This window comes from Dermacentor silvarum, chromosome 1 (assembly GCF_013339745.2).
Source record: "Dermacentor silvarum isolate Dsil-2018 chromosome 1, BIME_Dsil_1.4, whole genome shotgun sequence".
Lineage (NCBI taxonomy): Eukaryota > Metazoa > Arthropoda > Arachnida > Ixodida > Ixodidae > Dermacentor > Dermacentor silvarum.
The window spans coordinates 141376371-141392778 of record NC_051154.1 but is presented as its reverse complement, the minus strand read 5'-3'; the positions used below and the strand labels follow the sequence as shown (position 1 = coordinate 141392778).

General features: G+C 46.5%; 1 protein-coding gene across 1 annotated transcript in view; it reads right to left on the bottom strand.

Moving 5' to 3' along the window:
- The window catches only part of LOC119436153 (guanine nucleotide-binding protein G(o) subunit alpha), a 136190-nt gene extending 120682 nt beyond the window's left edge, over positions 1–15508 (bottom strand). The window contains exons 1-2 of the mRNA XM_037702916.2: positions 14931–15508; positions 14608–14650 (exon numbers count right to left, since the gene is read on the bottom strand). Coding sequence (XP_037558844.1) covers positions 14608–14650; positions 14931–15048 — 161 coding nt within the window. The 5' untranslated portion in view covers positions 15049–15508. The remainder of the gene's footprint in view (positions 1–14607; positions 14651–14930) is intronic.
- Positions 15509–16408: the final 900 nt, after the last annotated feature.

The following is a 16408-nucleotide window of genomic DNA, read 5'->3' as shown; positions in this document are numbered from 1 at the left end:
ACGGATTATGATGTATCTACCGCTTTTTGGCTTGTCTGACTCCACATTTCGTGCCACTGCGTTCCGCATCGGTGACATGTCACTGTCTGCATACTTCCTATTACCAGTAAAAGACAGATAGAGGTGCTGATTTTAATGAGACGCTGTAGATGTTAGCCCCTGGCTGACGGCTTATAAAAGTAGCTTATAAAATTCACCCTATGAATAAGACTTCATGTAGAAAAAATAGGGTGCTCTGAATAAGTAGCCCAAGTAACAGTACTAACAGAATCTGTTGGGACAACGCATTTCCTGTATCGGTGCTTCTATGGAGGACAACTTGTTTCCGGCGTTACACGTTAACTATGTATTTCGGGCACGCCAGGGGAAAACCAGGATACAACTCGCTGTAATAAATAACAAGACTGAGAAGCAGACTTGAGCCGCGACAAAGAATTAGGGAACGAGACTGCAACACGTGGATTCTAACAGAGTGTGGTTATGGCACCAACCGCAAACTAAATTACGTCACCTGGATGCAAACGATACTACCGTCTCTAACACGTTCTTCTCGCAAACAAACCAGGAAGGAACAGGACGCATCTCTTGCTCAGGCTTTAAAATGTGTTTAAATATATGTCATATGCTTCAAGGGGCTGCCTAATTTATTACGTTTGCATGCAGAGAATTTCAATTAGCTCATACTCCATCAAAATAGCCGCCTTCTTGTGATAAAAATGGCCATTGCATAAATTATTAGGTAACACCGAACGAAAAAAAAAAAACGCTAAAAATGTAAGTGGGGTGGAGGAGTGGTGGGGGACGAAACAGTGATTGCACGCAATCCACGTACTGCCCCGGATCGATGCATTGCTGCTTCGCTATGTGACGCAATGTTTTGCTGCGCTATGCCGTCCACGAGAGCACCCGCGGGGCCTACTCCAATATCTGCGCTCAAGAATGTCACGTGCATTCACTTACTGCGGCCGATTTGTTTGCGGCACGCCGCTTCCCGAGTGGGCTTTCGCTACCAGCAGTGGTTTCGGGATTTGAGAAACTGTTCTTCCTTATTTTTTATTTATTTTTATTTTTTATGTATATTAGCGCATTTTCCTCTACACGTGATAGATTTTTGAAGCGCATAGATTTACTACAACTCCTTCACTATCATCCTTTGTGAAAGTAAAATTACCTTAAGACTTCTAAGCGTGTTTTGTCAATGTCTTGTTGACAAGCACGCTTTTCTGTTGTTTCTTTTTATACGTCGTATTACTCCGCCTCTACTGTGGGTTTGAAAGAACGACTTCTTTCCACCAACTATGTATACATTTGTCTTTGCTCGATGTATTAGTAAGATCTCTTTGATATAACACCATATGAATCTACTTCAGGCTATATAGCTTTCATTTCCATTCTTTGAATGTATTACCAGGCTAGAAAGGGGGATCATTTTTGAAAGGAACTTCGTAAAAGCCAGGTGGCTAACTGGAGCAAGTTGCTTAGGCACCTCTCACACTGCAAAGATACGTTAAATTCACCTATGGGTTTAATGTGCACAGGCGAAACGAACACTTACGACAAGAAAGATGTTTAGCGTTGATTTGAAGCGATGATAGTATTTTTTAAGCACCCGGTTAGGCCACCAATTCTGTTTCTGAAACCGGTCGGTACGCAAGAAAATGCGGTTCTTCCTTCGACCGCATGGCACACTAAACGCCAGTGAAGCTGAAGTCTCCCGAACGATCGAATCGATCCGCAGTTGCACGAGTCCCTAATCCCCAGACAAGCCTCAGCATAGGAAATAAAACGGAACGAAAAGAAAATCTTTGGAGTTCTAGGAAACCAAAGCTGCGGTGGGACCGACTCTATCGTGTTTTCTTGTGTTCATATATGTTGTTAATTTCTTTTTCCAGCGTCCGATTAATCTTTTTTTCTTTTTCTTTAATGTTGTTCTACCAAACGAACACTCAAAAAAATATCCTTTTATATGTAACAGTCGGTGCGCGTTATTCTTTCCCGTGTTATATTTGCATATACGAGAAACATCTTAGGCAAATGACTTTTCGTGGGAAATATTCAAGCTACGCCAAGTTTCTGGGAGGGAATCATTAGGTTCTGCACGAAGGCTACCAGTCTGTTAGACAGTAGTGTGTGTGACGAAAAAAAAAAAAGAAAGCAAAACTATCTAACTTTGTATGCAGGCGCTTCTCCCCGTTGGGATGGAACTGATGGACGGCCTCTAGGAAACAATTCGCAGGAATCGCGTGAGAATTCTTCACGTTGCGTGCATCCCCGAGAATGTAAAATGAGAGCTACGTGCATGAACGACCATTATCAGTGCATTCATAGATTTTCTTTCTCTCTCTATCTCTCTCTCTCTTTTGCTGTTGTTGTTGTTGTTGTTTATAGACGTTCATTGTGAACTGCTTCTAGCGGCAAAGAAATTCGTGTATAGAGTAGGACGAGAAAAGCAGCGCATTTTTTTCTGTCGCGAATGGTTGGCGATTCGAGCAGTTGTAGGCGCTGACTGAACACTCTGCTTTCTCACTGACAATCTCTTTTTACAGAATATTTTGCGTGGAATTCAAATTGAAAAGGCAAAGCCTGCTGACTTGAGTGAGGCAAAACCTACTTCGTGGGAGAATAAAACAAGTAGGAAATTATGCGACAGCATTATGCGTGTGACGCTTACGAAACTTCGTCGTGTTGGCTTTTCTCTTCGTGATGATCGCTTACGCATTCCTCGGGAAACGAGGCACGTAAGACGGATTTCTGTGAGGTTCCTAATCATCACAGAAATTCTCCCTCTTGCTTTCGTTTTGCCTTCAGATCACATTGTAATTCTGAATGAACTCATGACTTTTTGTCTATAGTTTTTCCCTAACTGGTACGGCACAATTGCAAAATGCCAATCAGCCATTAATACTTGGCAAAAATGAAAGCACACGCGCAGAATAGAGCAAGCACAATAGTGGCAAGCAACGCTGGGTGCATCGTAGCTTGTTTTGGCCCCATCCCATCGTTGACAGAGTTGCATAGCGCGCTCTCAAACAACAAAAAAAGAAGCGCCGGATACTTGACGCACGCAGTGCCCTGCCAATAAAAACCTTCTGACTCGCGGAGGCAAGACACGAAGTCTTCCAGAAAGGAAAGACAAGTGCGCGGGCACCTCTATATAACGTCGCCGCCAACTTGATGGCCGGCCGTGACGGCGCGAAAGCCGTGAGTCTTCGACCCTGGTTCGCGTGTCCGACACAGGCGCGACGTCTCTGGTCAGACATTGACCGTCTCCTAGGCTACAGACTGACGCCCGGCAAATGGGCCTGCACAATCTTCGGCATCATTCCAGCTCCATGGCAACAATCACCGCTCGCGCGCTGCTGTCGGCGTCGCGCAACGGCCCGTGCGCTCATGGGTGATGGGAGCTGGGCCGGACCGATCAGCCGAACGACACTTTGCCGAGGTCCGAGGCCTGTTATATGGAGAGTAACGTGTGCGCGATCAGTGAGTGACTGCTCAGGCGCTTTTGAATAATGTTGAGCGCTGCCCACGGCCTCTTTCTTTTCTTCCAGCAATGTTCAGCTATGACTTTTCACACACAGAACGAAGTTTCGATTTGCGCTTAACTGTCAAGCTCAACGCTAGGAATTCTGAGTGCACTATTTCTCAGGCACATTTTCTCTCTATTATGTATGTATGTATGTATGTATGTATGTATGTATGTATGTATGTATGTATGTATGTATGTATGTATGTATGTATGTATGTATGTATGTATGTATGTATGTATGTATGTATGTATGTATGCATGCATGCATGCATGCATGTATGCATGTATGTATGTATGTATGTATGTCTGTATGTATGTATGTACGTATGTATGTATTTAATGTGTTGTCATCCTCATGAAATTTAAGTCAACGACTGGCATCATTAATTTTAGCCTGATTTCCTTCTTTTATTTGGACTATTATTCATCACGTTCTTAAATGCGTATATTTTGTAACGTTCTACCTAATAGATCTATTCTCACTGCATGCTTATGTTTCCCTCTAGCTATATATTAACGTTTTAAATCATATTCTTGCTCAGCTGTGGATTGCGCATCCACGAAGAAGCGGAATCTAGGAAATCAGCAGACGTTTGGCAATTCTGCCTTCCGACAGCACTACGGCGTCCTTCATATCCCAGCTATGGCTTTGAGCGAAGAGCATTTTTTTTTCGTCAAGTCGTAGGCTCGGAGAAACATTTCAACTGGCTTACGTGTTACATCACAAGTTATCGAACCACAACAAGACGACACGCGAAGATGTGCTCGCCATACGGGTGCATTACGGGCGTCCGGCCATTCTAGCTACGCCGGTGGTGTCATGCGTCGCTGCTGTTTCACAGCTGTCGTCATGAGTGAAGTTCGAGGGGCACAATGTCGCCCTCCCCCCCCTCCAACGCTTCTTGTCAACAAGGGGGTCTGATACCAGTGACGCGTCAACGTTCGCAGCCGGTGCCACTTTTTACAGTAAAAACATGTTTTGCCCCATAGGCCTTCGGTCCAAGATTTTCTTATGTATATACATCAAATGATTATAAAGTGATCTAGAAGACCACGTAAAAAGACGCTTCGACATCGGAAGCCAGAATAATAATGATTGCGCGCTACGTCGTTCTTAGTACGTAAGCGTTTTCGCAGTACGAGATCCAGCGAAGCCCCGAAACGAAGCCTTGCCCACACAGAGTGAGTCATCAGTGGGCCTTTATCGCCGATCGTCAATTCAGACAATAAATCCTAGGTGGCGAGCGTACATTAATGTATATATCGCGCGTTATTGACAAACCTCATTGTTCCTGTGTGTGCTTAAGTCTGGAACTGGAGTTTGGGTCGTGAGGTTTCGCATAAATATCAGTTCATTCACAAACGCACAGACGGGCGCACACACAGACGCACGCACGCACACAGACGCACACACACACACACACACACACACACACACAAATTCCAGCCATCTTTTACTATTTTTCACCGCCGATTCATTTTCTTTTTACCCGCCGTGGTTGCTTAGTGGCTATGGTGTTCGGCTGCTAAGCACGAGGTCGCGGGATCGAATCCCGGCCACGGCGGCCGTATTTCGGTGGGGGCGAAAATGCGAAAACACCCTTGTACTTAGATTTAGGTGCATGTTAAAGAACCCCAGGTGGTCGAAATTTTCCGGAGTCCCCCACTACGACGTGCCTCATAATGAGAACATGCTTTTGGCACGTTAAACCCCATGATTTTTTTTTTCATTTTCTTTTTACGTATACTATCTTTATAAAGGGACACTAAAGAGAAAACATTATGCGGGCTGTATCAGTCAGTACCCTTGTAAAACACCCAAAAGCCACTCTTCTAATACTGTGAGAAGACGCTTGGTTAATTGACTCAAAAGCGAATTTTCTATTGCAATAGTCAATCGATTACTACTAAATTAGTGAGAAGACAGTTTTGAAAGAATATTCCTTATCAGTCTAAACTAAATTAGTGGTTATCTTATGGATTTCTTTAAAACTCAAGGCATCTGACAGAATGACTACACAATAATTCACCTCTAGGTGGGTACCTTGAGATTATAACCGAACATGCTCAATAGTTTCTGTGCTACTTCCAGTCGCTACAGACGAGTAGTCGCAATGGGCAATTTTTCTCCTAAGGCACCGCGTCAAGATAATAATTTACCCTCATGTGGGTTCGAAGAGCAGTGCTGCAGCGCTCTGAAGTATCATAATACTTCTGTCTTTTGATTTCACTCTTCGGTGTTCGATATAGTTCCACGGCTGGCTTCCGCTCCATCACCCCAATATCCAGTGTGCTGTTTCCCGCAGTCTCGGATTTCCTGCCGCTGTCGAGGCGTCCGCTCATGCAATATTTGCTGGCTAGTTTCCTTTACATTTGCACATTTCCTACACCGTGAGTGGATGTTTTTCAAAAGTTGTGGACATTATCCCATATGAGACTGAGAAAGGTGAGTCTGTTGCCAAATGCGGGCGATCGCCGAAATCTCCCACACTCGTTTCGGAGCATATTTTATGGAAGATTCTACCGAAAAGCTGAGTGCTGCTAATGATAGTCAGCGTGCTATCTTATCTTGAACATTATCGACTGCTACATGATCTAGGGTTTCTTCGTCTGACTGGTACAAAGCCAAATTCAGATGCACATTTTGCAAGACCATCATCAGCGGCGTGTACGGTTTCAGGTTGAGCTTCAGTCTTCACTTAAAGTTACGCACACTTTGAACGTTGCTGCAAAGCCACTGAGAAGTTGTGATGACAACGATGATGATGATGTGGGAATCCACTTCGAAAAACTGGTTGGTGACAAATCTCACCAAGCATCTTCTTTTGACTTTCTAGTGTGTCAACGTTTTCAAATACCTTTTTGTTGTTTTACTGACGCCTAGAAACAAAATCTATACAGCGCGGTGTATATTCTTTAACCGTTTGCATCTCCATATAACACGTGCGACCTATTCAGTACTTAATATGCATATTACGCTCCGAAGCTTAATGTGGCACAATTATGAAGCTATAAAAGCCAACACGTTCTAATATAAGACCCTGACCAGCTTTACGAATGGACCGCAAAGCAGTGCATCGTACCGGTGATAAAGGCGGCATGAAAAAAATCCTGATTGCGCAGGGTATTTGCACTAACTTCTGCAGGTCCGGGCAGCCCCGTAGACTGTTGCGGGATTAATTGCGATATAGATCGTTGTTACAACTTCGAAAAGTGTTTGTATATACGTGTCAGTAGAGGAAACTTGAAAAGAAGGATGTCTGGCTGGCAGGAGGTATGACCTTCGCCAGAAAACACCTGATAGCTTGCAGTGGCCTCTGCAGTGCAGCAATAATGGGGAATTAATTAATGTATCGAAATATCTTAAGACACATATGGCAAGTGTAGCATAGAATACAATTAATCCGCTGGTATCTTGTATTTCTATCTCTAATACTTATCGCCTCAGTACCTTGTATCTGTATCATGATACATCTTCACAGTATATTTGGCCAGCCCTAGTATGAAGTAAACGTCGTAAAATAATGCAACTTTAACTAAAATCCTAATTTTGTGAAGTATTTGCGTTGCGATCAGAAATTAACATTTATATTTATATCACTACTAAAGCGATTTCGCTCTGTTTATCAGTTGGAAAAACGCTTCGTCTTACATACGGCAGCCAACGTAAATTTGTCATCCTCAGCACTTGTTAGGTTATGTCCACGTCACACGTCCTTCTTTCCGATTCCAGCTTTTCAACTGATGAAGCTATAAAAGGCCACCGAATTAGAACCTTCGATTCACAGCTGGTTAACGGTGGTAGCTGCACTCCAGTTTGGCTTTTACAGCGACTCGTTTTTCATTGCTTGTTGTTATGTCCTGTCGCTATGATTACCCCATGACCATGGTAACGCAGTGTCTAGCTCGAAGCGAGGATAGATAAATGGTTTACGCTGTTAATAGTGTCACTGAGATTCTGATTTACTTTATGGTATATATCTAAAGCCATTTTAAACATTGCGTGTAAGTGGCATATTTAGTCTCTAGTACACTTGCAATCTTGTACAAGATATGCGCGCACTTTCGCTTCCATTAGGATAATTTTTAGGTCCTATTAGCTATTATGTGGACTTCTGTCCTTTTAAAATCAGCAGGACTGGTTACAATATTGAACGTAGAATCCAGCTTTGCGGTTACTTCGATATTAGAGTTTTATATTAGGGGGACGCAAGCGTTGTGGCCACCTAGCGCTTGGGGCCACGGTACTGAGCATGTGCAGAGGTGTCAGCGCATGCGCAGTACCATGGCCTCAAGCGTTAGGGGGCCCAAACGCTTGCGTTCCCCTAATCTAAAGCTCTCTATTGAAACTTTGAAATACACGATAGCCTACACTTATTTATACCCACTGTTCGTGATTTGCAGCTGTTAAAGAAACATTAACAAAACTTCCGCGCAGGCACTTGAAGCAGCTACGGATGTTGCGTGAGATTGCTGATATTGTGCAGCGACCAACGGACGGGCACGTTTAGAGCTGGACGCGCCGATGAAGCTACCGCTGTAAAATTTACAGTTTACATATTGCGCTCGATGCCACTCACATTGCTGCGAACTGCAAGTACCTGAAACACCAGTTGTTATTCTTCGCACAAGCCACGCACGTTCTTCCTCTATAGAAAAGCCGTGGGTGAAACCGTCAATGAACAGCACACGCTCAGACCGCATTTCCATCAGCTGAACACTATGCATGGCCTGTCAATTTCGTGACAAAACATGGGATTTTGTTCGACTTAGGCAAAAGGTCATGCTCTGGAGTGTGTTGCTCTGAAATACGAGTATATTACGCCGAAGGCAGTTGGAGCAACATCGCGATGCTGCTTGCTACTGTAATGTGTGGGCGAGGACAATGTTGGCAGACCTCTTCCAGGCGAGACCCACCTACCCAGATCCTAACGCCATCGCCGCCACCACCATCACCGCACATGCCAGCCGGAAACAGGCGAAATACCAAACTTAGCGAAACGCAGCCCGTGCATGTGTAGGTTGCAGCTGCTGCCTTTTCTATATTTGTGTGCGTGTTTTTGTCATTTGTGCTTGTGTGTGAGCTGAGCGCGCATGTGTGTGTGTGTGTGTGTGTGTGTGTGTGTGTGTGTGTGTGTGTGTGTGTGTGTGTGTGTGTGTGTGTGTGTGTGTGTGTGTGTGTGCGTGTGCGTGTGTGTGTGTGTGTGTGTGTGTGTGTGTGTGTGTGTGTGTGTGTGTGTGTGCGTGTGTGTGTGTGTGTGTGTGTGTGCGTGTGTGTGTGTGTGTGTGTGTGTGTGTGTGTGTGTGTGTGTGTGGTGTGTGTGTGTGTGTGTGTGTGTGTGTGTGTGTGTGTGTGTGTGTGTGTGTGTGTGTGTGTGTGTGCGTGCGCGTGCGCGCGTGCGCGCGTGTGTGTGTGTGCGTGCGTGTGCGTGTGTGCGTGTGTGTGTGTGTGTGTGTGTGTGTGTGTGTGTGTGTGTGTGTGTGTGTGTGTGTGTGTGTGTGTGTGTGTGTGTGTGTGTGTGTGTGTGTGTGTGTGTGTGTGTGTGTGTGTGTGTGTGTGTGTGTAAAAGCACTGAAGATTGTATCTGTGGTTATCAGACATTACACTGCGGAAGGTAGAGCTGCGATATGAACGTTCTTCTCTCGCCTGAGGCTGTTTTGATGCGTTTCCCGTGATGTGTAGCAAACTGGATGTTTGACTTCGCATCACATTCCTCTCTCTTTCGCGTGATTCAAGATAATGGATTAGAGCTCTTTCATTCAGTCGGATGCCTGTTGCTCACCATCAGTAATTGTATATTAGTTCGTTCTGCTGATCAAGATGCCTTGTTGTTCAAGCTTTTGGTGTTGGTTTTAGCGTTTTAGGTTGACATGACGCTGTCACCGTACGTCTCACCCACTCTCACGGAGAAGCTTTTTGACCCTTTATTTCTTTTGTAATGGCCTGAAGTTTGCAGGCATAAAACTCCGTTCAAGGATAAGTATTTTCTCTCTTTTTGTTTTTGTTGGCGCAGCGACGATGCCAGTATTCGTTACGGAGTTTGGAGTACACAGGATAAGCTGGGGGGGGGGGGGGGGGGGGGGGCAGTTTGCCCATGGTGGCACTGCGCTGAGGCGAAGAGGAGGTCAAGGCCACGAAGCCAATCCACCCCCACATTCTGCGACGTGAGGCTCTCATGGACATTAAGGGTTCTCATAGCTCAAAAATACCACTTGGTCTTAGTCATCATTCATTTGTTATCATTTGCAGATGGATACCTGCACAGGCATCATCGACATGGTATACAAATTGCATTAAGTAATACTGATAAAAAATTGAAAAATTGTGCTTCTCAATTAAATAAAGCACTTCAGTGTCAATTCTAAAGAAGTGCCCCACAAGACCTGCAGACCGCGTGGAGTAGCGTACACATAAAGTGATATTCTGGGTCCATTTACCACCTCCGTCCGTGGAGCATTTTCCGTAAACCTTTTCCGTGAGAATCTCCACCAGAATTTTCATCCAAATTACAGGTCTCTGACTAATTACCAGAGAAGCCTTGTAGTAGGCCACCGGTTCTCCGGGTTGCGGCGCTGCCCTGCATGCACCCGTTCAAGCGAGGACCGCATCACACGCCTCTTGTCATGTTGATCAGTTTAAAGCACTGGACAGACGACTTATGGTGGAGAAAAGGCGGTATGCGGGAGCCCAAGCGAGATCGGGAGAAATGAGGGAACCCAGCCACACTGGCATTGAATGCCTGTTTGGCAGCGCACCCTTCCTTCTTCTCTTCACTGTCCCTCCAGCGGGCATGCGATCATCATAGCTTGCTGTCTCGATTAAAGTGCTCGGCCTATTCTCGCGATTCTCAGGATCGTTTTTTGCGTATTTTGAACGTATGGCGCTGGGAACCGCGAATAGGGGGACAGAGTAATTGAGCTGCGAGAGACAGCGCTCCTGCCAAACGTCTACCACAATTAGAGCACTCGGCGACGCAACGCAAGCGGCAACGTTCGTTCATTATTGTATTACTCTTCCCGCGGAAGTCAGAAGAACTCTATGCTTCTCCTAATTCAACTTATATATACCTTTGTTTACGACTCATCACTATAGGCGCTGCACCATCGTGACTAGAAGTAAAACCTTTCCAAGGCGTTCCGAACGTGATTAGTCAAGTAAACGCAAGGTGCTTACTGGTTTCTGTTCTTCCCACACTTGGCTGCCTGCATTTAACTTTACGACAAGCGGATTCCACGATTCATAAGGTGTGCGTACGTGGGCATCTGCGTATGTTTCTTTTAAATTGGTTCACCTTCTCTGTAAAGGCACGTGATAGGCACGCGAAGCACGCTTCTTCAAATATAACGTGAACGTATATGCGTTATAGAATTGTGCGAGTTATCATGATAGACACAACTAGACATATAAAGTAGGACATGTTCTATACGCAGAGCACACTGTGTACAGTTACTCGTAATAAACCGAGTAAACCTTTACCTTGAAGTTATGTGCATGGAATGCTCTGGGTGTAGTTAATTGTAGCAGACGCGTCAATATATTGCTCACATTATGTCGACTCTGCCATTTAAGCTTATTATGAGCAGCTCCTTGCAATTGCCATGTGCCCAGCGTGTACTCAGTACATCCTTCCCTGCATCGAGCTTCTTAAGCTATTGCAGATTCAGCATAAACATCAGTTTCCTGCTTTCCTTTTCTCCTCCTGTGTCCACAAAGCATACAGTATAGGATAAAATCGCGATCTTTGTTTGACAGATCTTTTGCACTTCCTGTAATTGAGATATTTTCTTCACGTCTTTCTATTTGTTCTTTCCTCTTTGGCCACGACTGGCCCTTGCGCCATTAAACACTACACATCATCATATTTGTTCTTTCAGTGTGTCTCTCTACGTACCTGTGCTTATTGATGCGCAAAACATACAAACAAAGCTACTTGTGCTACAATTTTATACAAATAAGTTAGATCAAAAATGGCATGTAAGTGGCAGAGGTGCAGGTCATGGTGGTGGTTTTGCGTGTAGTCATGATAAAGTAAAAATCATCCTTTGCTGGAAAATACGGAGAGTGTGTCCACCCAAAAGGCCGTAAATGCAAAGCTCCCGGATCTGCAACCTCGGCAGGTTAGTGTCTCTAGACGAATGTCACAAGCACATGCGAAAGATTTTCTGCGTTAAGTCATAGAAGCACTGCAAGCACTGAGTCTCCTACACTTCTGTTTTTCGAGTACGGAGGCTCCTCGCGATTTTTGATGAATGTTGCAGAACATATGAGAATTAATATGAGCTTAAGATGAGCTTAGATAAGAAAATGTATATACATGTAGTATTTATCCACTGCTAAACCTCACCAGCACGGGCTTTGTCTGCACTGACAGTGCAGACAAAACGCGCTTTCCAGTGAACTACACGAAATATCATAAAAACGAAACCAGTGACTGCGTATGCGCACGATGCGCACGCATACCAGTTGGTTAGAAGCCCTGCTTCGTTAGAAAGATTACTCAGTACAAAAATTACAGCTTGGACTTCGCGAAGCCATTGTCTGAAAGCAAATGTTTCGCTGTAACAAAGCGCATTCTTTTTTGTTGTTGTCTTTTATTTTCTTAAGGAGGTTGCATATTTAATAAGACATGCAGACATTCAAAGCTAACTTGTTATTCAGCAATTTCTGGACAATAAATACGCAAGCTGCTCAGGAAAACCTTGCCATTGTGTTTTCTTACTCCTCGGCGTAGTAAGTACATTGGAAAAATACAGAACACGCGTGGCTTGTGTCATGAGAAGAAGATGCTTTCAGAAAATCTGCACGCAATCTGAGTAGTCATATGCGAAATTGCCGAACTTGTTGAGCATTCCCCAAAAACCACGATGTTGAGACCCTTTCTCTGTAGCGAAACGCCCGTTATAACGAAAACTTTTTAAAGCTGTGACACCATCATATTTTTTAACTCATTCATTTCTAAGGAATTGTTCCTTTGTTTTTATCAGCCCTGCTCTTGCATAAAAGTGGCTACTACAAAAAATATGTTTGTCTCAGGCGCTCCTCAACACCAGGCATCTCATTTACATTGTTTTGTCAACTTGCGCACGACGGCACGCTATAATGGGGTCGAGTTTGCTCTAATAGAGTCACTTCTGCACATAGATGTGCTCGGACACTGCACGGACATGCACGAAACACAAGCAGAGTAACAGCATGCAATTATCAATACCTGTCATGCATGAAGTGTTATGTAGATATCTGCTGATACTTTAATCAATAGCTTCCAAAGACAAGGTAAGAACGACACATGACTAGGAACGGCCAGCAAGGTTCAATAATACGAATTTACTGTAAAATATTGTGGCAAGAAAAATGCAACATCAGAGTGTGTCGATGGTATCTAATGGCCCTAACGTTCCGGCCACCTTTTAAAGTGGATATTTGTGTGACAGGTCGCGCGCAGTTATGTTACATAAAAAGCAAGTCGCGGTGCTCAGAAAAACATAATTGCGATTTGCTCGCATTCTAAACATGTTGCTGACTGACATAATCGGTAAACTTCGCATGTCATTCGACAGCCTCATCGCTCACTGATCAATAATGACGTTTTTCCAGCAATACATACGATTTTGAGGAATCGTTTGTTGTTCGTAGCGTGCCCAAAGTGGTAGGAGCGTTAGTTGTCTGCGGGAACACTTGGACTCACTAAATATTGCCGGTGTATACGCATATACGCATGCATGATAACACGGCAGTTTTGGGCACTCCTATGTGTGAAGGACAATAAGGAGACTGCTTGTTGAACTTCCTCAATAATTGCGTAGCTCTCTTGACAGCATTATGACGAATGGCGGTGTGCTTTTTCTCTGCGGGTGGTCGTCTAGCAGCCTGTCGCCGAGGTAACAATGTTGGAGCTTCATTTAGTGCTTATGTGTTCGGTTGGGTGAGGAGCAGAATGTAAAATAAAGAATACGAATAGAAATAGCCGGTCTGTGTAGCGGGCTGGTTGACCTTCTCCAGGAGGGGATCACTGCCGCGGGACAGCTCTGATGTTAACCGAAACGCGAGACAGTAACTGCGACCTTTCGCTATCATTTCTCCTTTTCTAATGAAAACAACTATAGCTCCTACTATACATCACTTCCTTGTTCGCGGAAGTGAGGCAGAAAAAAAAAGGTGAAAAACACGTGGGATGCGCACTCGTTTGTCTACGTTTCTCGGGATCAATTCAACAGGGCATACGCCTGCTCCGTTCGTTACGCAGGCTCAATAAGAATGCAACGCGCGAGTTCTTTCCACGCTGCACAGAAAGTTCTCGCACCCCGCTTTCTGGTGAGCCCCATTCGCTTTAAAGCAGTGTGTCGCAATAACCATTAGCGCTACCACGGTATTGTTTACACGACGTCCTAGATGATACGTCATATGAAGCGGTCCCTTCCGCATCATCACCCCTTGCGCCTAGTGTGAACCACCAACGAAATGTGTCCGCCGGAAACGCGTTCGGGAGACTGAGAATACATGAGACTGAGAATACATGCTGAAAACGCAAAGCCGCCCAGCAGCGGCGATAGCAGCCTTGCTTGCAAGCGTTATCTCTGAGAGCTACATGGATAAGCTGTGAAAGGTCATGCGGCGAAGCCTACGCAGGTAAGGACGTCGGTCAGGGCATGGTTAGAGTGTGTACATCAAGCGTGCCACAGTGGCAACACGCCGCCGTCGGCCCCGGCTGGGGCTGCAGCCGAAGTGGAGCGTGCCCACGTCGCCGGGCCCCGGCTTCGGCTGCAGAGCACCAGCGGTGGCCGGCGCGCGGGGTGGCAAGCGTGCAGGGTGTCGGGGCCGCATGCCTCGGGGCGCGGCCGCAGTGTAACACACACACACACACACACAGTCCGCGTGCAGAGTGGCTGGGCGAGGCCAGCACACGGGGCGCCATGCTGGGAGCGGAAGATGGCGGCGTCGTGTTTATCGATCATGTGGGGCCGCGTGCGTCACGAGAGAGAGAGAGGGAGATCCCGGGTCGGCCGCAGGGGAGGGCGGCCGGGCTCGACCGCCACGCGTCCCCGGCGGCCGCGTGCACAGACCGGCGGAGCCAACTCACTTCATTTGCTTGACGATGGTGCTCTTGCCGGACTCCCCCGCACCTGGAAAAAGGGGTCCGACGTGAGCGTGCGTCGACACGGGGCGTATCGGCGGCGCGCCGCCATGACTGCCCCACTGCCATAATGGACGCCATGACGTGCGTTAAGCCTAATCATGCTTGGACCCGGTGTCGGCAAACCCAAGGGGCAGGCCGCGGCCCTTCGAGACGCACCAAGACAGAGCCATAAGGCACGGTCCGGGGCGGATCGGGGGGCCGCCGCGCGTGCACTCGGGGGAGAGCTGTGCCGCCGGTCAGCGCGGCAAGGCGGGGAAGCCACTCACCGAGAAGCAGAAGCTTGATGTCTTTGGCGGCCTGGATGCCGTCCTCCTTGAGGTTTTTCTCGATCTGCTTGCTGCGGGCGAGCGCCGCCCGCTCCTCGGCACTCATAGCGCAGCCCATGGCTCAAGCTGCGGTCAGGGCTCCTGGGCGCGATCCCGCGGTGGGCGGCGCTGGGCAACACACGCCGCTGGACTCGCCGTAGAGCACAGGCGACGACAGCACCCTGAAGCCGGGCAGGCGGCTTTCCGCAGCTCTATGATAATGAGCGCTCGCACGGGCACAGCCGCCGCCAATCGACGCTCCGGACCCAGTTTACGGTCTCCTAGGCGACGCTCGAGCCCCAGCGTGACGTCAGCCTCAGCGCCATCTTGCGCCGGCGCCGCGCGACGCCCGCTCGTGGCGCCGCTCATCGGAGCGGCTGCTTGGCGCCCGAGGCGGCGCGACCCGCGCTTTATGGAAGCGCGCTTGAGCACGCTGCCGGCGAGCGCTCCCCACTGAACGGCGCAGCTCTCGGCGCCCCATCGAAAACGTGCGCGGCGGCCCCGTGTCTTTTCAGCGGCGGTTACGAACAGAGAGATGCCCCACCGCCGAAAGGCCGGCCTCCGTAAAGCGCGCTGTCATGTTCTCCAGTCTTTCGGCATTTTATACAGAGCCAAATGCTTGTGACATTGTTGCTAGAGGTCATGGGCCGACTTCACGGACTTAACATCTGTATTCGGTGTTAAACACACCCAAGACCGGCGTTTTACAGTAATAGACTCGCTGCCGACGTGGAAAATTATAACAATGTTCCATGCTGTAACATTGGGAACTGCTCCGATTGACAACGTTTAGTTTGGCTAGTATTTCTTTAAATAATGTTTTTAGATTAATTGGTTGAAAGCACAGTTAGGTACAGTAAGGTGAGACCGGCATCCGGCGTGGAACGCCCTAGTTTTAATTGAGTAAGCTGTTTACAAATTCCGCAATAAGAGCGGATATCTCTGCAATAAACGTTAAAAAAATCCAGTGAAATGAAAGCTTCTCTCCGTGTTAATTATTAACATTCATCAAATATCAATTCATGTAATTATTGCTCACCAACAAGGTTGAATATGCTCCACGAGACGTCGCCCTGATTGCATGCTCTAAAAGAAAACAGACAAAGAAACAGACAAAGAAACAGACAAAGAAACAGCATTGTTGCTTACGGCACGAAAAAACAACAACGGGGAGGGGGAGGCAATTTCCAGCTCCCGGTACTTACCCTGACTTATCAACAATAAACGCATTTTCGAATTTCTGATAATATATTTTACTGTGATAATGAACAATTACATCTAAACTTGTTTTGCTATCTGTTTCTGCTTGTTTTTATCGCGTGATAAGCGTAATATTACTTTAGTTCGGTCTTAAGTGATTCCTTGTTATTGTACCGTTCCTCTGTTTTGCAAGATGACTAACATTTTTCTTTTGTTTTCGTGTTGCTTTCGCCTTACAA